The 23,599-nt window shown below is 40.4% G+C and overlaps 1 protein-coding gene across 1 annotated transcript; it reads right to left on the bottom strand.

Annotated features, from left to right (window-relative positions):
* Positions 1–495: 495 nt before the first annotated feature.
* On the bottom strand, positions 496–11,628 carry LOC118114351 (melanocortin receptor 5). Its single transcript, XM_035164787.2, has 4 exons — positions 11,513–11,628; positions 2,825–3,054; positions 1,966–2,072; positions 496–735 (listed from the first exon to the last, which is right to left on the bottom strand). Exons 2-4 carry the CDS (start codon positions 2,990–2,992, stop codon positions 543–545), a joined length of 468 nt encoding a protein of 155 aa, XP_035020678.2. The 5' UTR covers positions 2,993–3,054; positions 11,513–11,628; the 3' UTR covers positions 496–542.
* Between the last annotated feature and the right edge of the window lie 11,971 nt (positions 11,629–23,599).

Here is a 23,599-nt window from a genome sequence, read left to right on the forward strand (position 1 = left end):
CATTTCAGGATACTCTCTAAAAAGATATCTTTGTTCTAAGCAATTATTATACAACTGGGAGAACTGAAGACCCAGTTTATTCTGAGCACCAGTATGCACAGTTGGTAGCTAATTACATTGCACAACCTCTATTATTAAACAAGCTCATTTAAGTCATTTTTTTAAAAGTTCTTTATACATTGACTGGATTAAAAGCACAACCTTGTGCCATGTTTCAAGACAAAGTAGAGCAATTCAGTTATGCACTGTGATTTTCATTAAAGATTATATTCCATACAAAAGCCTTGGAGAGGATCTCTTGCAGAAATAATAAGAGAAAAGTAATAGTGTGTATGCATGAACTGAGGTGACCTGGATTTTATAACAATACTAACACCAATAATGATTAAATAACTAAATCTATACTCTATACATTAGAGTTTAAGTGCTTTCCAATTGTATTCTATAATTTTATTATGTTACACAAGCATTTCAAAATGAAGATGGCAGTGATATCTACCACATACATCTTTCCATACACACCTCTCTCCCTCCCTCCCTGATTACCTGTCCACAGCGATGGCCAGTAAGCTGCACATCGACGCAACAACAGAGATGCAGATCATGGAGTCAAACACATTGTCCATCTGCCGGATGAAGTGGTCTTCCACCACCAGCTGTCTGTTGTTCAGAAGGTAAATGATGATGGTCTCCCAGGCATTGGACACACTCACCAGCATGTCTGCTACTGCCAAACTGCAACAACCACACAGGGTTACATCAAACTTTGATCACAGAGATAGATGTTCACAAGTCTGTACATGTGCTTTCTCCCTGTGAATGCAAGATTCTGCATTGTGGTCCTTGCCCTCCCCCTGTGAAATTACACAATTATGTAGGGTATATTACTCAACCTATGAGATACAGTATTTTCTAGTCCAACATAGAATCTTGCTCTGATGCAACAGTGTAAACAATGCAGTGATCGATCCATTTAATCATCTATCTTTTCACCCATCCATCCATCTGTCCCTCCATCCATTTGTCTGTGCATCCATCTCCACTTATCCAGGGTCAGGTTGTGGTGGTAGCAGGCTAAGCTGGGTATTCCAAACATCCCGCAGCACTATCTAGCTCTAATTCAACTATAACTCCACCCCAAGCCACATGAAATATATGATCCTTCTGGCGAGTTCTGGGTCTACCCTGGTGTCTCCACCCAATTAGATAAATTGATGCTGGAACCACCTCAACTGGCTCCTCTCAATCACTCAAAACCCAAAGGGTTTACTTTCTTACCTGACTCAGATGAAAATTAGAGAAAGATAAAGAGATAGAAGTTGATAAAGAGGAGAAATGAAAAGCAGGTAGAATTGGACTAACATTAAGTCCCTGTTATGTTCAACACAAATATAAACTGACTCACCTCATTGCAATAAAAGAGTATAATGTATCCATTACTACAGAGATATACATGTATGTTATTACAGTGAAACCTGAGGCTCCATTGAAGCACATAACAAATTAACATAATATAAAATTATATCAAATTACATAATTATCATGTTGTAATATAGTTGTATAAAACTTGCCTATGATTATGTATTGTTTGAGACACATTTCATTGATTCAAATTCAAACACAAAAAAAATGTATATAATCTTACACAATTTAAGTCACAGAGAAAGGTAGACAGTGAAAACAGAGGGAGCGAGAGAATAAATAAGGAGGAAATTAATTATGTAAAGTGAAGAGACTGTGAAACACACATAAATGCATCTCCCTTCTAAAAAATAACAAATGTCCTATGGATTTCTGACCCAGGGCCCCATAGAGGGCAACTTAATGTGAATTTAAAGTTGACTTAATAACTACATGTGAAAATTTAATTTCTTCACTCATGTTGGCCAACATGTAAACATTGAGAACTCAAATCTATCATCACTGTTTTTGGTGCCGATATTTTATGTTGCATGTTGAACTCACCTGCAGACAAAGAAGTACATGGGTGAGTGGAGGTTCTTGTTCTTTACTATGGCTGTGATAACCAGGATGTTCTCCAGCAGGGAGATAATACCCAGGATTAGAAAGACCTGAGGAAGAAAAGACACAATGCAACAATGAGAATAGTAAACATTAACAGAAGTGTAGCAGTAGTGGTTTTCAACCTGAGAGCTGGGGTCCCCATCAGGGTCACAAGAAAAGAAAAGAAAATTAAAAATGTAGGGGAGAAAAAGAATAAAAACATACTACTATGGAGAGTATTATTTTTGAATTCTTCCTGAGATGTACCTTATACCTGAACTAATTTAAATTATTCAAATCAATCTGAGAAGGGAAATGTTGCTCTTTTGTTACACTGCTTCCAGCTAATAGACACATTGAACATGCAAGGTGGGATCACAAGCAAGATTTGCTTGGCTATAATGGGTTACAAGTCAAAAACAAAAAAAAACAGCTGATGAGAGTATTAAAGTAATAGCTGCAGCAGAAAAGCAAGTAATAGTAACAGTTAAATGGCCAGTGTGTAAGATTTTGGTGAAAGGGATCTATTTGCAGAAATTGAATATAAAATCATCCCAGTTATGTTTTCACTAGTCTGTAATCATCTAAAGTGTATGAATTGTTGTCTCCTTTACCCTAGACTTGGCCCTTGCATGTTGCTCTGCTGCAACATGCAACTTCACCACTAGATGAAGTTACATGTCACTAAATGCTACACACTGAACCTTTAATTGACTGAAGCATATAATATAATGGAGTGCTGTAGAGCACAGATTATTTTAAAGTATAATTCTTAAAATTAAAGTACAAAAAACATTCTGTACCAAACTAAAATACACACCTCTACAGCAATGTGGACCTGCTCGCATGCTGCAGGTTTAGAGGTGCTCCTCTTGTCTGGTAGCAGTGGAGGAGGCAGGGTGTAGTTTTGGTGATAGTAAGTGTATGCCCATGTGGAGTTACCCATCACCACCTCCTCCTGATAGAAAAGCTCATGAGACTCATTCATCTTTACTGTGGCTCTGGTCCAGTTCACTGCTGCTCTATTTTGAAAGGCATTTTTCAAGCAGGCTGCAAAGAGAAACAAACGTCAAAGTTAGTGGCATCATAGTTCAAATAATGGTTTTCATGTGGAATGTGTGATCTGAGTTTTGACTCCAAAGCTCAGATATTATGTTTTTGTCCCTCCCCAGTTCAGTTGTCAACCAAGTTCAATACAACATAAAAGCTTCACTCACTAATTACTTACAAAACTACATCTAAGTTGACATGGTGAACTTGTGTCTTGTGCCCCTCTATGGTCACATAAAGTGACTCTTTGGACTTTTTTGATTCTTATTATTTCCTGTTTTATTTTGATATCACTTACTTTAGGACCTCTTGGTTCTTTTGCTTGCTATCTTAGTCTTGTTTCCTTTCTTTTGTGATTGTCTGCCCCACCTTGATGTGTTTCACCTGTGTTTTTATCCCTGCAAAATACACAAGGGGGATGTGTATTTAGTCTCGTCTGTATCCCAAGTCAGGGGGCAGAGGACATGTTCTACTCCAACCACGAAGGTTGAACAAAACAGTCTATGGACAATCTCCTTTTTGGGTCACCAGCTTGTCCCCCATTATCATTTCATCATTAATGAAGTAGGCCTTACTTGGAGCGGCTACATTTACTGCAACGCAAATATATAGAATATATGAAATATATAGCTTTTTCACCACCACACAATGAATCATGTGATAGGTTTGCCTGAGAGGGATCCACCTGTTGGATCTTGGTTGCTCTGGAACGGAAGGACTCATTTGTTGGCTGTGTTTTTCGGAGCCTTTGATTTGTGAAAGCCTCATTACACCACTGAGACACAATCAGTCTTCAAATGAAGTCTTGGGACGATGCAGCCCCTGATTTGGGACACAGCTTCTGTGCTCCCACTCTTCTTTGTCAAATCGTCTTTTTTTTTTCTTCCTTACTCTTATTGAGGGTTAAGGGCAGAAGATGTCACACCTTGTTAAAGCCGTATGAGAATTTTATTGAATTTGATTGATTGATGTTTCATATAATATTTCTTAGTTTGGATGTTGTGCCTGCCTATGTGAGCACCAGCAAATTGATTGATTCACATTAATTCAATATTCTTCTCTGCACCTGCCTGCCTTCATCCTGCATACTTGGTCCTTACCTTTTCAACTTGTTGACAAACAGTTGCCTATTTACACATCCTAAAGATTAGAACACAAAATTGTCATTACTGATGAAGTCTAGTATTCTCTTGTATTCTCTTGTAGCAATGTGTTTGATCTTTATTGATTCCTACAGAAAATATCTGTCTTTTAGCTGCCAAATGCTCAGTTAGGCTGCAAGCTGCATCTCAAAAAGTTAGAGCTTTGGAAATGTTTGCAGAGAACCAAGGATTAAAGCAATGCCTTATCCTAAATATTTTTAGGGAGCATATTTATTAAGTGTGCTTAGATAAGACATGTTTTACATTTTTTAAAGGTCAGAGTGTTGTAATTCATTAACAAAACAAAAACTGCACATGTTGGGAACTAACGGATTGTTTGTTATTATGAGATCTATCTAGGTTGATTCAAACTGACTGCTCTTCTTCAGTCATGTAGAACTAGAAATCCCTCCCGGGCAAATGCTCGGAACAACATATTCAAAACCTGTTTTAGCATGACAGCAGGAGCAAGTGTGTAGGGATTATTTCACATGGATCAATACTCTATTTTGTTTTACTGTCAGTGCATAATCATACAGTGAGTTATTTCCATATCTGAGTCTCTGCAAAGTGATATGCAAAGCAAAAAAGTCACGGAACATTCTTATGTGAACAAAGTCCAAGTTATATAAATGGCTCCTAATATTTAAGTGTAATAATCAAGTGACACTGCCTTATCGTGATTTATTTTGGGTGGCTGTAGGGCATTAATAGCCTTAACAAGATTGTTCTAAACGGAACAGCAGTGAGAAGAATTTAGTCTCAGCTGATCAAACATGATGACATCAAAGTTTGTTTTGACCATTCCAATATGGTTATGAAAGAAAAGGGTTAAAAAGGCCCTGACACCGCTATGGGAAGTGAGAGGGACACAAAAAAGCCTCAGTGTTTAGGACCAACAGCTGATAAGATTTGATAAGATCAAATCTGAAAGATGAGTGTTAACTCTCCCCTGCAGGCAAATGCTGCCATCAAACCCACCCCTACCAAACTAAACTCATGATCAGACTAATGAACACACACTCCAGTGATCTCAAATGACTATATTCTAGTTGCCTATGTAATTGCATATAATTTTACAAAATTCCCAGAAGCCATATGGTACATGAGACATTTCAAGGATGAGGTGGATAAAAAGTGTCTATTGGATGGAATTGGAAAAGTAAGTAGAAAAAAACCACTGACAACAAAATGAAACCATTCAATCAAAGTGAAATCATTATACCCACCAGCCTAAATGAAAATGCTGATTAAGTTTAAGTAGACAGGGATAATCTTAAACTGTTCAAAAACAGTAAAGACAATAAAGCACTAAAGCTCTGTCTCCTGAGCCACAGATTTATATATTTTTTAATTCTTACATTTCAAGCAGTAAAGAACAGAAATATCACTAATCGCTATAACTAACATGCCTTGTCAGAAAGTGACAAAGTGATTCCCAAAGTTTAGATTTGTCCCAGAAACATTATATTCCCAGGTGTTGGGACAGCAAATTAAAAAGTCACGTTAGTTAAAGGACTTTAGTTCACACCAGCTCAGGCACTTGATAAAATCATACAATGCAAGAAAAAAACACAATTAACATGAATGTATAGAATGTATTTTCTGTTTTGGCAATCAGATGTTTATTGAGAAGATTAAAAGCAAATGTTTGGACCTAGAGCTAAATTCATTAAAGCCACTGTAGAGTAAAGCAGAATTTGGGATTCTCAAATCTTCCTGTCTTCACGATAATTTGGATTTGTGAAAGGCTACAGATCAAGCCCTTTGGTTAAATATTAAATTCACTAATAAATAATGTAGTGTTTGTCCTACTGAAAGCAGCTAATGATCAAAAGTGAATGGACATGATCATTGCTAATGATCAGAAGTATATATTTTTGATTTAATTATTTGTGACTGTTAAAACAAGAGGTCACTCTGTTATTATGAGTTTCTTTCGATAAAGAATTTTCTTTCAATAAATAATTCTAAACAGTCTGATAACAGCAGAACTACATCCAAATACTTGCCGGAATGCCATTGGCTTTGCAGTTTGAAGTAACAAGCATATCACTCTACATAGCTATCCACTTAAAAACTCCTATAAACTATTTACTTGTGCCAAACTCTAGAAACAGTTGAGTAAGGAAGAAAGAGTAGTTCAACCTGAAAGAAAATAGTTCAGAGGAGGCTTTTTGTCTCAATCTTGGCTTAACTAAAATTGCTTCTCCAGATTTAAAAACTCTAGATGGCCACAGCTTATATAAGGCTCAAACTACATAAATAAAACAAAGAAGCTGTCCCCTGAAAAGACTCCAGTGCTTCAGCTTGAAGACCCCAAAGCTCTGCTGTGGTTTACTTCAAAACATCCTGCATTCTTTCAGTGTCCATAGTAAGGGTCTGTCTTGCACACTGTATCTGCATAAAACATATACAGTACCTATACCTGTACATTGGGGAAACAAAACAACCACTACATATGCAGATGGGACAACACGGGAGAGCCAGTTCTTCAGGCCAGAACTCAGCAGTTCACTTACACCTCAAAGACAAGGTACACTCTTTTGAGGATGTTAATGTGGAGAATTTGGCCAAAGAGGACAGATGGCTTGAAAGAGGAGTGAAAGATACTTTTGAATTTTTTCACCACTAAATATAAGACACCTACAATGTGGTCCTAATTTCTCTCCCTAGACAGCTCAACATCCAACCATACCCCAACTCCAGTGACCCTAATGACACACAATAGCAGGGTGGGTGTACAACTTACAGGTATCAACAGCCATTCACACCTTGACTTAGAGGACCCCAACGAGGATAACCTTTTGGCATGTTCCAGATTGAGGTATGGTCTTACTCTTGCAATATTTCTTAAATGATAAAAGGCAATCCTTTTGACATTGTTTATGTGTGGATTAAAATCTAGTTTTGAGTCAAGTGTAACACCCAGATCCTTCACTTCTGATTTGCTTTGATGCGTAAGACTTCCAAGTTTGCTAATAATCTCCGATCATCAGTACCAATTACAAGAATTTCTGTTGTATCTTCATTTAATATGAGAAATTTGTTGCTCATCCATTGTTCCAGGCTGGAGAGGCAATTTTTAACTTGGTTTGGAGCATCAGAGTGATCTGGCGCTACGGATAGATATAACTGAGTATCATAATTTTTTGTGCATCTGGAAAGATGCCTGTTTCTAGTGAGCAATTTAATATTTCTAAAAGATCAAGATTAAAACTGTATTAGTTATTAGTCATATGAGTTCACTGAGAACCAGTGGTATGAAATACATTTACTTAAGTACAATGCTTGTATACAGTTCTGAGACCGGATCATTTATTTCCATCCCACTAAATTCTTTGACAGTTTTAGTTACTCCTTACTTTCAAGATTAAGATTTCTCTATAATATTTAAGGTCTCGACCTTAATATGTTATGATTTCGCGCCTAAATGGAATAGAATTTAATATGTCCCTTATATCTGCTTACCTTTCTTTAATTTTTTTTATTGCCATGTATTTTGTGAAGCAGAGAGAGAGAGAGAGAGAGAGAGAGAGAGAGAGAGAGGCTAACGAGATCTAAATGACACCAAGAAATGAAACGAGCACGAACAATCAGATGGTGGGAAACTTATAAAGGGGTTGAAACTCCTATCTGTTAGGTAGGACTGAAACCACATGAGTGCAGCACCTTTAACTCCTACACAATTACCAAAATGTGACAACAGGATTGAGTGACCGACAGTGTCGAAAGCAGCCATCAGGTCTAAGAGCACCAGGGGCCTTAAGTTAGAAAAGAACAGAGGGGTCGTGATTTTCCTTTTGTAACAAGGGCTGCACAACAGCATGTTTAAAGGCAGCAGGGTACACAACCAGAGAGAAGACAGGTATTTATCAATGACAGAATACATGGTCCAACAGTGTCAAAGACTTCCTTAAGAAGACGAGAAAAAAGAAAGAGCAGCAGGAACCTGTTGTGTGCAGGTGGACCCAAAGGCAGATGCAGTAAAATAACAAATTCAGGGACAGACCGCAGGGGCTCAGGAGGACGGCCCGAGCAGGAGAGTGCTGGCGAGGACAGAACGTCTCTGGAGGCCAAGCAGGAGGCCGCGGGCAAAAATGGAGAGCTGAACCACAGGCCAGTGGTGCGGCAGCAGGCCTGGTAACTGATCACACTGGAGGCTGAATGCTTTGCAAAATTAGCAACAAAGTTATACCCTGAAAAACACTTTGTACTTAACAATTCCTAGTTATAATTTCTATGTATTGTTGTTTAGCTGCAGATGAACTAACTCCAGCAAAGAAAATAAACTGAATAATTTTAATGTTACAAAGAATAGGATTAGTACTGAAACAGGTACGTTACATGCCACACAAGTATTCCTAACCTTTGATGAAGAGGTCACTGCACACATTAGCCTGATCTGAATCTCCTCTCAACCTCAGGTGAAGGTTCCCTGGTAACATTTTTGGTCCATTTTATCCTCTTTAAGAACAAATACTCTTGATTATTGATTAAAAACTCCTTGTGGTTTCTTGGTAAACAACACAAACACCAGCCATCCCTGCCTCCATCTGCAGTTCACTCCACAGTGATGTGACATCAAACAAAGTGTTGTTTAAAATTCTGTCCGATCACTGAGGAGAAGTGTCATCCCTCCTTTTCTGTAATCTTACTCGCAGGTGTTGTTGTGTTGAGTGAATTTAGATGTTTTGATACTTGCCAATTCTACTCTTTTATATGACTCCTTAAGGGCTGGGTTGTCAGTTGTCAGAGCATATTTCTTTCAGTATTCAACATCTATTAATAAAAAAATCTAGCTTCTGAAAGAAAATGTCCTTGAAAAAGGCAACATTATTTATTTTGAATGTTTTGTCGTAAGTGTTTCATCACGCTGCATAAAAGAGGGCTCTTGGTTTCAATGGAAACCTCAACCTACCTCACAATCTAACAAAACTCACTTTGAGTCTGACTCATGGACCATTAGAGAAAAAAAGAAAAAACAGGCCCACACACACTTTCCTTTGTAGTGACCGTCTCAGGGGGGTCTGTTATTGACTGGGGCCTAGTGCACCAGTAGAAAAAAACCCACTGTGTTTCTGCAAGGAACATGTGGACATGGTTTAAGCCGGAAAGTCTCTAAAGGTATAGTAGAGGAGACAGAGCCTTCAATGGATCGTGACTGTTGATTGCGGTCGTAGTGGGTTAGGTGATCATGGTGGCAGCTGAATTATGGTTAAATTATCTGTATATATATATATCTATATATATCTATATCTATATATATCTTTTCTAGTCTTTATGACTACTCAAAGCACTTTACAGTACAGGTTATTGTCATTCACCCATTCACACATTAGGGTCCGGTATCTTGCCGAAGGTAACCTGGGTGAAGACAGGAACCAACAACCTTCTGGTCGGAGGACAACCACTCTACCCCCTCAGCCACAGTCACCCCTTAACTATTGCTAAGATTGCTAAGATATACAATATAACCTCCTCACATATTCTACCATTATTGACAGTACAATGAAACAAACCTTTGGGATAAAACTACATAAAAGAGAGTAGGTAATTTATAATATAAATATCCTGGGTATGGGCATTGCCAACTTGTGCTTTTGACATCTTTGGAGCCAGTCTGGGCAGTAATGACTGTCATGTAAGGCGAGGTATTGCGGCATCGCTCAACCGATCAGTTAGACTGAGGTCTCAATCTTGTTTTTTATAGTTTTACAGTATGGTTTTATGCATCCATTCTCAAATTCTACAGGTAACTCTGACTCCACTATTCAAAAACATGAACTATTATTATTCCGCTGCATTAGACACACTGAAACAGTGGTCACAGGAAATGGAAATGTTACCTGAGGAAAATAGGAAATATCTAAATGATTAAATGCACCAAAATTAAAAATCTAGATGGTTTGAATTTGAGCTAGTGGAAGATAAATAAAAGATTATTATGAATGTTATTCTCTTAGTGTATAATTGGAGGTTAAATTAAAATTATAAAGCTTTATTTTTATTTTAACACCTTTAAAAAAACACCTTTTTCCGAACAGTAGAATTTGAAAGTAAAATCTATTGATGTATTTTTTTTTCTGACCCTAATAATAACCTTTTATTGCTTCATATATTACATTGCCATAAACCTGTCTGATTTTGCATTCTATTAATTGTGACATTTTATTCTCCAATATGCAAATCATGCTGAATGCCTGTCATCAGCTCCTGCTGAGCATCCTCTTGCTCTGATCTGCATGGACTGCATGAACTGTGAACAACACTGAGACCTCAGTTTGCAGTTGATCCCATGATGTGACTGACTCCAATGAGAATGACATGGATGATAACAAAAAGCGATGGTCATGAGCAATTTTTCAAAGCTTGCCATTGGTAATCTATCAAAGACATTGGATTCTATTGATTGAGTGCACGGTCTTAATCGCATTGGTACAAGTGCATTTCGGGCATTTCCAGATGCACTTTTTCTAGTTTAATGCTAGGGACATGGTTCAAAAGGGTTCTTTTTTACTTTTGCACCTTCCTTACTGAGCCAAAGTCACCCTTATAGGAAATTAATTACGAAATTTAATTTCAAGTTACTTGTTTGATTTATATTCTGGGGCAATCAAGTTTCTGATATAAAACAACATCAATAACATCAAAAATACACAGCTTAATATTGATGAGAGACGTGCAGAACTTGTCATAACACAAACACAATATGAATGCAAGATATGTTTCCCAGAAGCCCAGACTATTGAGTCAGTCAGTGAAAAGACATTTCCTCTCAAAGTGAGTAGTGCCCACTGCTGCTGCACTACAGAGGCGAATCACAGCTTTTATAACTGACAAAAAAGAGAGCATTTCCTGTTAATGACGGTGGCATCTGTTAAGTCTTCTCATTGCTAATCAATCAGGATTCATTTTCTCGGCTTTTGTGACACATTGAGCTGACATGTAACATCCCTCCCCTCAGTTCTGTGCCAAAATACTGCTAATGCACAGTTTTACTTGGCAAGATGTCATGAGACTGAACAGCATCTGAACCTCGCTTTGTTTGTGCTTCCATAGGAAATAGCAGAGCATGTCAAAGGGAGGTTTTATCTGATCAAGGGTGGGAAGTCAGTCCTGCACATTTCAAGACAAATCATAGCCAAAGCAAAGAGAATGAAAGCATATAACCATTGGCCCCCTTTCTCAATGGACACTGTTGGGATCTGTAGAATGAGGTACTGACATCAAATTACAGGCAGGTTTTCTTTTTGAAAAAACATAATAAAATACTGTGTCTAACCATCGATGCTACCATTAAAAAAATTACTCACCTTTCAGTGGAGCTGTGACTCAAATCGTTTACACAAGTGGCTCAGATGGACAGGATAATGCTTCTGTGGAACACCAGACCTGTGGATTTACGCATCGTGATGCTGAGCTGTAAAAGGGAGGGGAGAGAGAGAGAGAGAGAGAGAGAGAGAGAGAGAGAGAGAGAGAGAGAAAAGGAGGAAGGGTTAACTCCCTCCCACTCCCTTCTTCAGATCTGACAGTATGGACACGACATGCAGCTATTGGCACCTCGCTCAACGGGTTAAAAGAAGCAGCAGCCGGAAGCACAGAGGCTTTTCCACTTTAAAAATATTCTGTCTGTAAGGAGGAGCTCCATTTTAAGATAATTTAGCTCCTATATATGACTTGGTGCAGAGATCCAGGCTGCAATATTTAATGAGACAAACCACGACAAAGTGAACCTGTGTGTGTGTGTGAGCTTATAGTGGTAGCTTGTATTAAGAGACACAAACTGTGCAAGCTATTATTAATAGACAGTTCATGACATTGTGCAGTCAAACAGCAACAGAGCAGCATATGACAACCCACATTATTTAGCAGCATCACTGGTGCCAGGCACTTATTAGTCAAAGAGTAACAAAGCTAAACTGCTAAATGCAAGACTTAACTCGCCCGTGTTATTTTCAGGTATAGTAGGTCTTAAATTACTAGGACATGATGCTATTGTTACTGTGGGTTCAGCGGTATTAACAGCTGATCAGGAAGCCTCTTGGTAGGTGGTATAACATTTCTGACGTGCTTGAAACAGTTGGCCAGTCACAAAAGAGTGTGCCAGCTGACCAATCAGAGCAGACTGGACTTTCAGGGAGGCGGGCAAAGAGCTAAAACAGTGTTTCAGACAAAGGGTGAAAAGAAACGTTATGTGTATTTGAAACAAACCCTATTATGAAAGCACCTCAAATTAAAGTTATAGACACCAAGGTATAGGCACATACATTTAAACTGGAACATTTTAATTCTTCTGTTCATTAAAAACGTATCTTGTGACCAGCAGTCTAGTCTAACTTTTTAAGTATGAGATTACTTTTTATTTAGAGTAAATTAAGTTAATGGACAAATATGACAAATTCATCATCTGGTCTGGACATTCAATCAACCAATCAATCAGTCAATCCAATTTTATTTGTAAAGCCCATATTCCCAAATCACAATTTGTCTCATAGGGCTTTAACAAGGTGTGACATCCTCTGCCCTTAACCCTCAAAAGGGTAAGGAAAAAACTACCAAAAAGAAAACCCTATTAACAGGGGGAAAAAACTTAGAAACCTCAGAGAGAGCCACATGTGAGGGATCGTTCTCCCAGGACAATAGGCAATAGATGCCGCCTGTAGCTGAACACATCAACAAATTATATAACAACATTGAACAGAATAAAAATGTTTTAGCATAATGGAAAGGTATGTCAATGTTCTATAGGTATTTACTATGTATACATAAGAAATTGTCTTATAGAAATGAAGGGAGCAATAATGACAATTGAAATTGAGGAGTTATTGTCAGTAATGGTAGAATATGTGAGTTTAGGCATTTTGTAAATCAAGCAGTCTTGTTGTAATCATAGTCCATGATACACAATCCACCATTAGGGTCCACAATCAGCTGCCACAATAATCACGATCCAACATCACAATCTTTGATTCGCCATCCACTGTCTTGGTCTATGGTCCATGATCACAATCTATGATCCTTCATCATGATCCACGATGTGGCCGCAGCAGCGATCCTGGGTCTGCAAACGATAATGCACAAGGACTCTGGGTGGGGGGGGGAAGTAGTCAAGTCAGTAACATGTATTGATGAGAGATTAATGTGATAAAGAAGGAGACGAAGAAAGAGAAGCTCCATGTGTCATGTTTCCCTCGACATTTTAGATCTACAGCAGCATAACTAAGACTAACTATAAGCTTTATCAAAAAGGAAGGTTTTACGACTATTCTTAAACGTACAGAGAAACTGGGATATGATTCCACAGGAGAGGAGCTTGATAGCTAAAAGCTCTGGCTCCTACTCTACTTTTAGAGTTTAGGGACAACAAGTAAGCCTAAATTCTGTGAGCACAGTGCTCTAGTAGGGTGATATAGGACTATGACCTCTTTAAGGTATGATGGTCCCATATTATTAAGGGCCTTGTAGGTGAGGAGGTTAATGTTGAATTCTATTCTAAATTTAACAAGAAGCCAGTGTAGTACAGGAGAAATGTGATCTCTTTTCCTGGATCTTGTCAGGACACATGCTGCCGCATTTTGGACAAGCTGCATTAAAGACTTACTGGTAGAGCCTGATAATACGGATCCTTTGCATCCTTTGCATCCTTTTGAGACAGGACGAGCCTCATTTTTGAAATGTTACGCAAGTGAAGGAATGCAGTCCTTAAAATTTGTTTCAAATAATAATCAAAGGACAAATCGGGGAAACAAATTCCTGACAGTTTTACTGAAAGAAAGGACAACGCCGTCGAGAGGATATATGAAGCTTAGCGTAAGTTCAGTCCTAAATGGCCAATCAGATCTGCCACGGTCTCTTTCAGCCAATCATTCAGCACTGCCGCACTCAAAAAATCTGCGTTCCTTGTCCAAACAGAGACCGAAGAGCGGCAGTTCCTCGTGCTTCAGCATTAACCACAACACAATTTGCTTTGTCTACCCCGGAAGAGACAAGAACTCGACGCTATATGGCGTAATCAGCGATCTAATCTGAGACACGGAAGCAACGTATTCTATCAGAATCACAAAGCCGCGCCGTATATAGGGCAATGCAATACACACCTGAATTGGCCCGAATTACATCTCCTCTAATTCCTGCAGCAGATCATCACATCTTTGTACTTGTACTTGCTGTTGACTACACGTACGTGTGCATGATGGCTGCCTCGCGTATCCTGAGTCCATTTGGAGTCAGTTGTGCACGTCCACAGAAATTAACGCTACGCTAAGCCAGATGCAATATGCACTTGACCGGTAGGGGCAGTGTAGCGGAAGGTGGGGAAGCTCACTGTGTGTGTTGTAGTGTATGATCAGTGGGCCAATCCGGTGGAGCAAATAATCAAACGTCTTGGCGGACATTCGAAAATACTGGGTGTGTTTCTTCATCAATTTCTCGCATTGGCAGAACGAGAGAGACATACTCGTATTGTCACGCCGTACTTGATTTAAGGGCCTTACAGACCATCTACGATGGCGCCGCTGTCTCTTTTTCTGCTGTGATCTTAGAATTAACAAAATAGTAACCTCCTCGAGTGTCGCATGTTTTTTGTAAACGTCATGCAATTCCAGAAGTCCTACACGGTCTGATTTCTCCGGTGTGCCCTCCAGTGGTATCCTCCGGTAACGCGCGTAGTACGTCGGCAAGTATGTGAACAACTACGTTCGTGATGCAGCCAGTTGTCTACGCGGACGCGGGTTTAAGCAGCAAGTGTAACCACAACACAATTTGCTTCGTCTACCACGGGAGAGTCAACAACTCGACGCTATCTGTCGTATTCAGCGATCTAATCTGAGACACGGAAGCAACGTATTCCTTCAGAATCACAAAACCGCGCCGTGTATAAAGCATGCAATACACACCTGAATTGGCCCGAATTACATCTCCTCTAATTGAGTGCACGTACGCGTGCACTTGATGGCTGTCTCGCATATCCTGAGTCCATTTGGAGCGTCAGTTGTGCATGTCCTCAGAAATTAACGCTACGCGAACGCCAGATGCAATATGCACTTGAACGGCAGGGGTAGTGTAGCAGAAGGTGGGGAAGCTCACTTTGTGTCTTGTGGTGTAAAATCAGTGGGCCAATCCGCCATACTTGATTGATGGGCCTTACAGACCATCTACGTGGCGCCGCTGTCTCTTTTCTGCTGTAATCTTAAAATTAACAAAACAGTAACCTCCTAGAGCGTCACATGCTTATTGTTTACGTCATGCAATTCCAGAAGTCCTACATGGTCTGATTTCTCCGGTGTGCCCTCCAGTGGTATCCTCCGGTAACGCGCGTAGTACGTCGGCAAGTATGTGAACAACTACGTTCGTGATGCAGCCAGTTGTCTACGCGGACGCGGGTTTAAGCAGCAAGTGTATCTCCAGCTTTAGTGACACAGCACCACAGGTGCATCATTCAACAAGTTTCCAATTTGAAATCAACGAATTTGAAAGCTCGTACATTCCAACAGCTAGTTCTTAACAGCCACAAGACGCTCATCCCGGTCAGTCTGTCCAGGCGCTCGATCCCATCCCGGATCCTACATATTCAGGAGAAAAGCGCTGAATTTCCGACCTCTCTGCCGGTTCTGTAGCAATAGTCTCATTCCACCAGTCTCTCTCTCTAACTACGAGGCATAATTAGACCTAGGCGGTCGATAAAGCAAATAAATGAATAAGCTCGCAGGTCAAGGAGCTTGGCTTCCTAAAGCAGACATAACCGACAATTTCATAATATATCCTTCGGTGCCGGTGGGAATCAAAATTTATTTATTCAGGTGCACAGCACCGAAGAGCTGCCAAATTTCTCATCCAATTTCTGCGATGATGGCTAAGGTTACCTGTTTAATGCGTAAATACATGAATCTATGTCGCTCTGTTCACTTTAACACTGAGTCCTACTGTTCACATCACGTCTCATGTTGCACTGAGCACAAAATGTTTACGAGTCATTTTTCATGATGTTTAAATGCAGTCTCATAAACTCTGGAGCGAATCAAACAACATTAAGTTACTTCATGTACTGATCAGGTCCTGATAATAGTGATGCATGTTTATTAGTTCAAGTGAGAGCAGAGTGGAGGAGAACACAGAAACTCCAGCTCGGTACAAACCAAGTGCAGCTTCTGCTCTGATTACCGAGCAGCTGTGACCAGAAAACCCATACACACGCATACACACATTTTCTGTTGCTCCTGGTATTCCACTTGATGGTCTGATACTACGATTTATAAAATGTTATTAAATATATATTTTTTAATAATAATAAATCATAATAATAATAATAATAAAATGAATAAATAAATCAAAAACAAACTAAATAAATAAAATCACATTCATCATATGTAAACTGATTCGTTACATTCATCTTTCACACAAAAATAAAAAAAATTATTAAAAAACTAACCCTATGAACGCGCTCAATGTACGCCGTTAATATACAAACACTGCTCCTCTCCAGTGGCGAGATGAAAGGCTCTTTTTCAAACTGTCGGAGACGCGTGTTCCCGAGAGTTCCTGCTGGATGATTCCCCCCCGATAGTTCCCCTTCAACTAAATGCTTCAATCACTCGGTGTCCCTCCGTCAGTAAAATCATACAGCATATTCGCGACATCACAAAATCCTCCCTTGCAGCTAAAACGTCACAAAGAAGCAGCTGCTCTCTTCCTCAGCACTTCGTGATGCGCATCATCCCTTATGACGTTCCTTAATTTCCGTCTACGGGACACGGCATCTCGTGCAAAAAATTTGGATATAATATTGCTTGATGAAGGTGCCGATCCGACCTGCGTTCTGGTCCCATCTGCATGATCACTGAAGTGACGACAATCTTCTACAGGGAGCTAGTGCATCCCTCTGATTCTCTGCAGTTATTCACAAATGCGCTCCATCTGTGAGGTTTTGGGAGATTTTCAAGGACAGTGGCGCGCAAGCGCTGGCCCCCTCATTCCCAAGTTGCAACTGGCTTCTACAAAAAAGACATTCTACTAGCCCATTTGTCCTGTATTCCTCATTCCATAAACTTCCTCTATCAAAAAACAAAACATGGTTCTATCACCATCTTAAACGAGTCTAATTAAAATCAACCTATAGCCTCTGTTCAGCTCATTCATTCAGGATAGGAGCTGCTACTTCTGCAGCCAACCAAGGTATTTCCTCTTTTTCCCTACAACAATTGGGAAGATGCTCTTCTTCTGCCTTCACTTCCTATATCCATCCTCATCTAAACACTCTCCTTTCCAATCAAAGCTTTCAAAACCTGATGTCGATAAATCTTGCATATAACTGGTGGTGGTTTAGTTTTATCTGCTCACTGTTTCGAGTTGTGCGAGCAAAGCAAGTAATTTCTCATGCAACTTCTTCAGAACTCACACCTGGTCACTCTCCCCTCTCTCATTGCATACACGGTCTCTGTGACCTTGCATGATCGGAAACCGGAAAGACCCCATACGTGCGTGGCGATGTATGTGTTGCACACGGTATTTTACTTTCGGTCCAGCGGACCTTAATTTGTGTTTGTCAAGCTGACTTAATTTCTGTTGCGGTCATCGTACCAATTTATATTTTCTGTTGCCATTTTATATTATTTGGTCTTGGACTTTAAGTTTTGTTCAGCCGAATGGCCTTTTATTTAAATTCGGTCCTCGCTGACCTTTTACTTTTTTCTACATTCTGGCCCCCCATCCAACACATTCATTTGATTTTACTTTCGGTCAAGCGGACCTTAATTTAGGTTTGTCAAGAGACTTAATTGGTTGCTATACCAATTTAATAATTTCTGTTGCAATTTTATTTTATCTGGTCTTGGACCTTAATTTCTGTTCGGTCTTATGACCTTTTATTTAAGTTCGGTCCTTGCTGACCTTTTATTAGGTTCTTGTAACAAACCTCTCTGTTACCGTGGGTATCTCGTCATGAACTCTCAGGACCACAGGTATGATTTCCGTAATGCTTTCTTTATTCTTTTGGCTATACAGATACATATATACACATGGGCAATCTCTCTAGGCGTTGCCTTCCTGCTCTGGGGCCGCCCGTCCCAGCACGCTACTGCTACTAAAGAGGAGAGAGTCATTAGTTGACCTGGAACACCTGTGCACAATCAGACTCTCTCCCTGGCACTGATCCCAGAACCCCATCTCCACTCCCTCCCTCCTGCAGCCGACGCTGATCACGCCCCACTACCACAGTTGTATATTTAGATCTTGCACTCCCCACGGTATTTTACTTTCGGTCCAGCGGACCTTAATTTCTGTTTGTCAAGCGACTTAATTTCTGTTGCGGTTGCTATACCAATTTTATAATTTCTGTTTGCATTTTATTTGGTCTTGGACCTTAATTTCTGTTCGGTCTTATTGTAACAATTCACCTTGTTTAGAATGTAAGGGGGAAATTACATACGCTATTCTAAAGGAGAACGGGTGGATCTGTCACGCTGTGTGCGGGCGCCGCCAACTGACCCTCTTACAATAAACGAATAATACTTTATAGGATCGATAACCTTGACATCTGCCCCCACAACATATGAAAGAATATATATAATAACGAAATTAAACCAGAACGCAATTAATAATCTGTATTTTCAATTAACCTTATTATACACACGTCGCAACTGGACGTGTGCCCGCAAACAAAGACGCGAAAGTAAACACAACTACTCAACTTCCAACAAATCACATACATCAATATTTCCCCCAAACCCCAGGTTCATATAGTCCCTCAGTTCATCAAACGAAATAGTTTGTCCATTATAGTCCTGAATCCCAAAAAGCGTCCCCAAGCAAAGTTTAAGCAGGTGTGGCGTGGTGAGATTGCCGCAAACAATAATATACAAAATAATCCACGCTATTCTCACCACCTCTGACCACCCAGAAAAAGAGTCCGGTTCTCACTTCCATCCCTGAAAGTTTTGCTCAGGCAATAATCCAGTTTATTGGAAAGAATCCTTTGTAGGTCCTCAGGTCCGCCGTTTCACCGAACTTCACTGGTCGCTCACCGGCCCGCCCAAACAAACAACCCCCCCATTGAGACGTCACTTCCCCCCATTTATAACATTCGGATATAAAGAAAAAAATGTATACACAATAATACATACAATAAACAAATACAGATGGAGATCCAATCCCTTATCATTATAATTTAAGGCTTCTGGCTGATAAATATTCACAGACTATAATATATGTAGGTAACATATGTAGGTATGTAGGTAAAGAGCAGATTACCTGTCCTCCCTAACACATTTACTTTACATATAAAGTGCACTTAGGTGATCTTTACACTCCACCCATTTGGTGTAGTAATCCACGACTACCATCAGCAATGAATTCCGGGCCTTGCTGAGTGGTAGGGGTCCCATGAAGTCCACTCCTATCATTTCCCCCGGAGCGTTAGCCACCACGACACCTCCAGGATTTTTAGGAGGGTTTTCATCCTCCCCAGATGTCCTCCAAAAGGACTGTTATGAAAATAAGCCAGAAACTCTGGCACAAGTACAGCGGGGACAACCATCTAGTAATTAAATCCCCCATATTTTGAAGGAACACCTCGGTATAGCACTCCTTGTTGGTATTCATCGTGAATGCGACCAGGTGTGGGCTGTTCGATGGAAAGGCTAAGCTCTTGACCAAGTATGTCAAGAGCCCAACTGCTGGGCGGTTTCGATATCCTGAAGGGAGCTGGGTAAGATATACCAGTAAGATTTTGCACCAGCAACACAAACGCTCCCTTCTGATAATGGTGGTGCCCGGGATAGAGCATCGGGGACAATATTACAGCAGCCCTTTTTGTAATTGACCCTGAATGAGTAAGGCTGGAGCCGCAGAGTCCATCTGGTCAGGCGAGATGATGTCTTAGGGCAGTTAAAGGCCCAGGTTAGAGCTCTGTGGTCTGTGAATACTTTGAATGTCTCCCCATCTAGGTAGTGGCGCCATTTCTCCACTGCCCAGACGACTGCTAGACACTCCTTCTCTGAGGTGGAGTACCTCAGTTCAGCACCCTGCAGTGTTCTTGAGGCAAAGGCTATAACTTTCTCTTCTCCCTCGATAGTCTGCATCAAGACGGCCCCTAGTCCCACGTCACTAGCGTCACAGAGAGCCAAAGAGTGGCTGCGGCTGAGCCAACACTGGTGGTGACTGCAACATACTTGACATTGCTCAGTCCACTCCCACAATACTCCTTTCCTCTTGAGGTTATTCAGAGGAGCCACAATGTCCGCCATCCTGGGTAGGAACTTGTGGTACCAACCTACTAATCCAAGGAATCTCTGGAGACTCTTCAAGTCTGTGGGTGCTGGATAGGCTGGTATGGCCTCAATTTTTGCTGGGTCCACGGCCACCCCCTCCCCTGATACTACATGCCCCAGAAAGGTTAGCTGAGTCTGAAGAAAATGGCATTTCTTTACATTGAGAGTTAGATGGGCCTCATGCAGCTTTTGGAAGACTGCATCCAGGTCTCGTAGATGCTGTTCCTGAGTCTTGGAAAAAACGATGATGTCATCTATATAGACGAAACTGATTTTCCTCTTTAACTCCACAAGGACAGTTTCCATCAGCCGCTGAAAGGTGGCACCAGCTTTCCGCAGACCAAATGGCATAACCCTAAACTGGAATAGGCCTAGATGGGTGGTCATGGCGGTCTTCCTTTGCTCTCTTCATCCATGGCCACCTGCCAGTAACCGCTCTGGAGATCCAGTGAGAAATTGACTATTGATTCTTGAAACTCCCAATGCAATGCATCCTGGGTTTTGGGTAAAAACTTATGCTCTTTTCCCCTCGGCATAACATACTTCCTGAGGTTAAGACAATCTGGCTCGCACACATAAAGTGTAGACCAAGCAGTAGAGGCATGTACAGCTGATCATCCCTAAGTATATGTAAGCTGATGGAGATGTGAGTATCATGGAGGGTGAGGAGCAGGTTAGTTTTCCCTAGAGCCTTACTCTCTTGTCCATTGGCCATAACAAACTTTGGGATTTCGCCCACGCTCAGAGTCTCTCCAGGCCTCTTTAAGTTGTTCCATAGGGTTCTATTTTTCAAAGAGTATGTGCACCCTGAGTCAAGGGCGGCATCTCCCTTTGATCCTCTGACCCTTATTGGTACCTCCAGGAGGGTTGGAATGCCCAGAACAGAGGCAACATCTGCACCATGTCCACGGCCCTGCCCATGTTCAGGTTTCCTGCCGGATTTTTTGCAAGTACGGTCCGAAGAGTTGGACTGCTGTATGCGGTTCCAATAGTCTTTGAAGTTGCTCCAGTCTTTCTCTATCAAGGACCCCACCTTAACCAGCTGGTCGACAGTAGACACAATGCCACGTAGGCCACTGGCCAGCCTCGGATTACATGCTCTGAGGATTCGCCGCACAACCTCCTCTTCTGCCATATTGTGACTCCACTTCAGGCAGAGCACACGGTGATCATAGGCAAAGTCCCTCAGGCACTGATTGGGGGATTGCACATTAGACTGAAGTCGCTCCTCAATCTCAGACTGGTAATCAGTGGGCAAGAAGGCTTCAAGGAATGCATTTTTGAACATCGACCAATTAAATATTTTGCTGCTGAACCCCTCCTCAAGATTGAGTGTAATATTGGCCACTTCTATAAACCGGTTCTCAAAGGACTCAATTCTTAACTGGAAGTCCTGCAGTTGTTCTGCTACTCCAATGGCCTCAATAGCCTTACGGTCATCCGACTGATGTTGTTCCTAACCCAACGTGTGCTTTATGTTGTGGTATGCGTTAAAAAAAGGATGTATTCACTGTACTGTAGTTATGCAATATATATACAGTTGCAATCAGAAATATTCAACCCCCCTAAAGATTTTAAGGATTTATCAATTCAAGTTTTTTCAAAGAGCAAGATTCTGCTTCGGATGACTTCTTTATGAGTTGAGTGATACATAAAATCAACACAGAAAATGCATGATGTAATATTTGTGTGTAACAGTATATTTTGTTAAGATACCCATGTCACAATTATTCAACCCCTATATAAAGCTGTCTGACAGTTTTTATGGCCTAAAGTGGAGTTGAAACATAATTAACCCTTTGGGAACTCTATAATGATCCTTCATTTGCTTCAGCTGTGATGCATATATAAACCCCACCCATGAAGGTATTCAAGGTGAGTTGCAATCATGGGAAAGACAAAGGAGCTTCCACAAAAGCTGAGAGAGGAGATTATTTCATCACACCTGAAGGGCCTTGGGTATAAGAAGATTTCCAAAAAATGTTATATTCCAAGAGACACCATTGGGAGCATTATACAAGACACCTACATGATGACCTGATGAAGGCTGGTACAAGTGCTTCAGTGGCAACTATAACACGTGCACTGAATAAACAAGGACTTCATGGCCGGACTCCAAGACGCACTCCACTCTTGACCACAAGGAACATCAAAAGTCGACTAGAATATGCCAGGAGGAATTTGGATAAGACTACAGATTTGTGGGTGACAGTTCTATGGACTGATGAAACCAAACTGGAACTGTTTGGACATATGGACCAGCGTTATGTCTGGCGTGCTAAAGGCCAGGCTTATGACCAGAAGAATACCATCCCCACGGTCAAGCATGGAGGTGGGTCATTGATGATGTGGGGCTGTTTTTCTGCGGCAGGAACTGGCAATCTTGATCGTGTACCTGGCATCATGGATTCCCAGAAATACCAGGCCATTTTAAAGAGCCTTCTGTTGACAAATTAAACCTTGGTGATCATTGCACTTTCCAGCAAGACAATGATCCCAAGCACATCTCCAAGTCAACCAAAGCTTGGTTGAGAAAAAGATCCTGGAACGTCCTGGAGCGGCCTTCTCAGTCACCAGATTTAAATCCGATTGAAAATCTTTGGTGGGATTTAAAGAAGGTTGCAGCACGGAAGCAATCAAACATCACTGAGCTAGAGGTTTTTGCACGTGAAGAATGGGCAAAGATTCCGATCGAGAGGTGTAAGTCAGCACTTACCGAAAACGTTTGTTAGAAGTTATAAAAGCTAAAGGATGGGCCACAAAGTACTGAAGCTGGGGGTTGAATAATACTGCACATGCACTTGTGTTAAAAGAGTTACATTTTTCATTTGAACTTCAAAGTTAAGTCAACTTCTGTTGTCAAAATAACATCATATTTTTTGTTGTTTAATGAGGTTTTTTGTCATTTATTGTCATTATCTTTCATCCACATCACTATAATGTCTTTTGAGGTGAGGGGGTTGAATATTTCTGATTGCAACATATATATATATATATATATATATATATATATATATATATATATATATATATATATATGTGTATACAGGTGCATCTCAATAAATTAGAATATCATGGAAAAGTTCGTTTATTTCGATAATTAAATTAAAAAAGTGAAACTCATGTATTATATAGATT

The sequence above is a fragment of the Hippoglossus stenolepis genome, chromosome 8 (genome assembly GCF_022539355.2).
Source record: "Hippoglossus stenolepis isolate QCI-W04-F060 chromosome 8, HSTE1.2, whole genome shotgun sequence".
NCBI classification, from domain to species: domain Eukaryota; kingdom Metazoa; phylum Chordata; class Actinopteri; order Pleuronectiformes; family Pleuronectidae; genus Hippoglossus; species Hippoglossus stenolepis.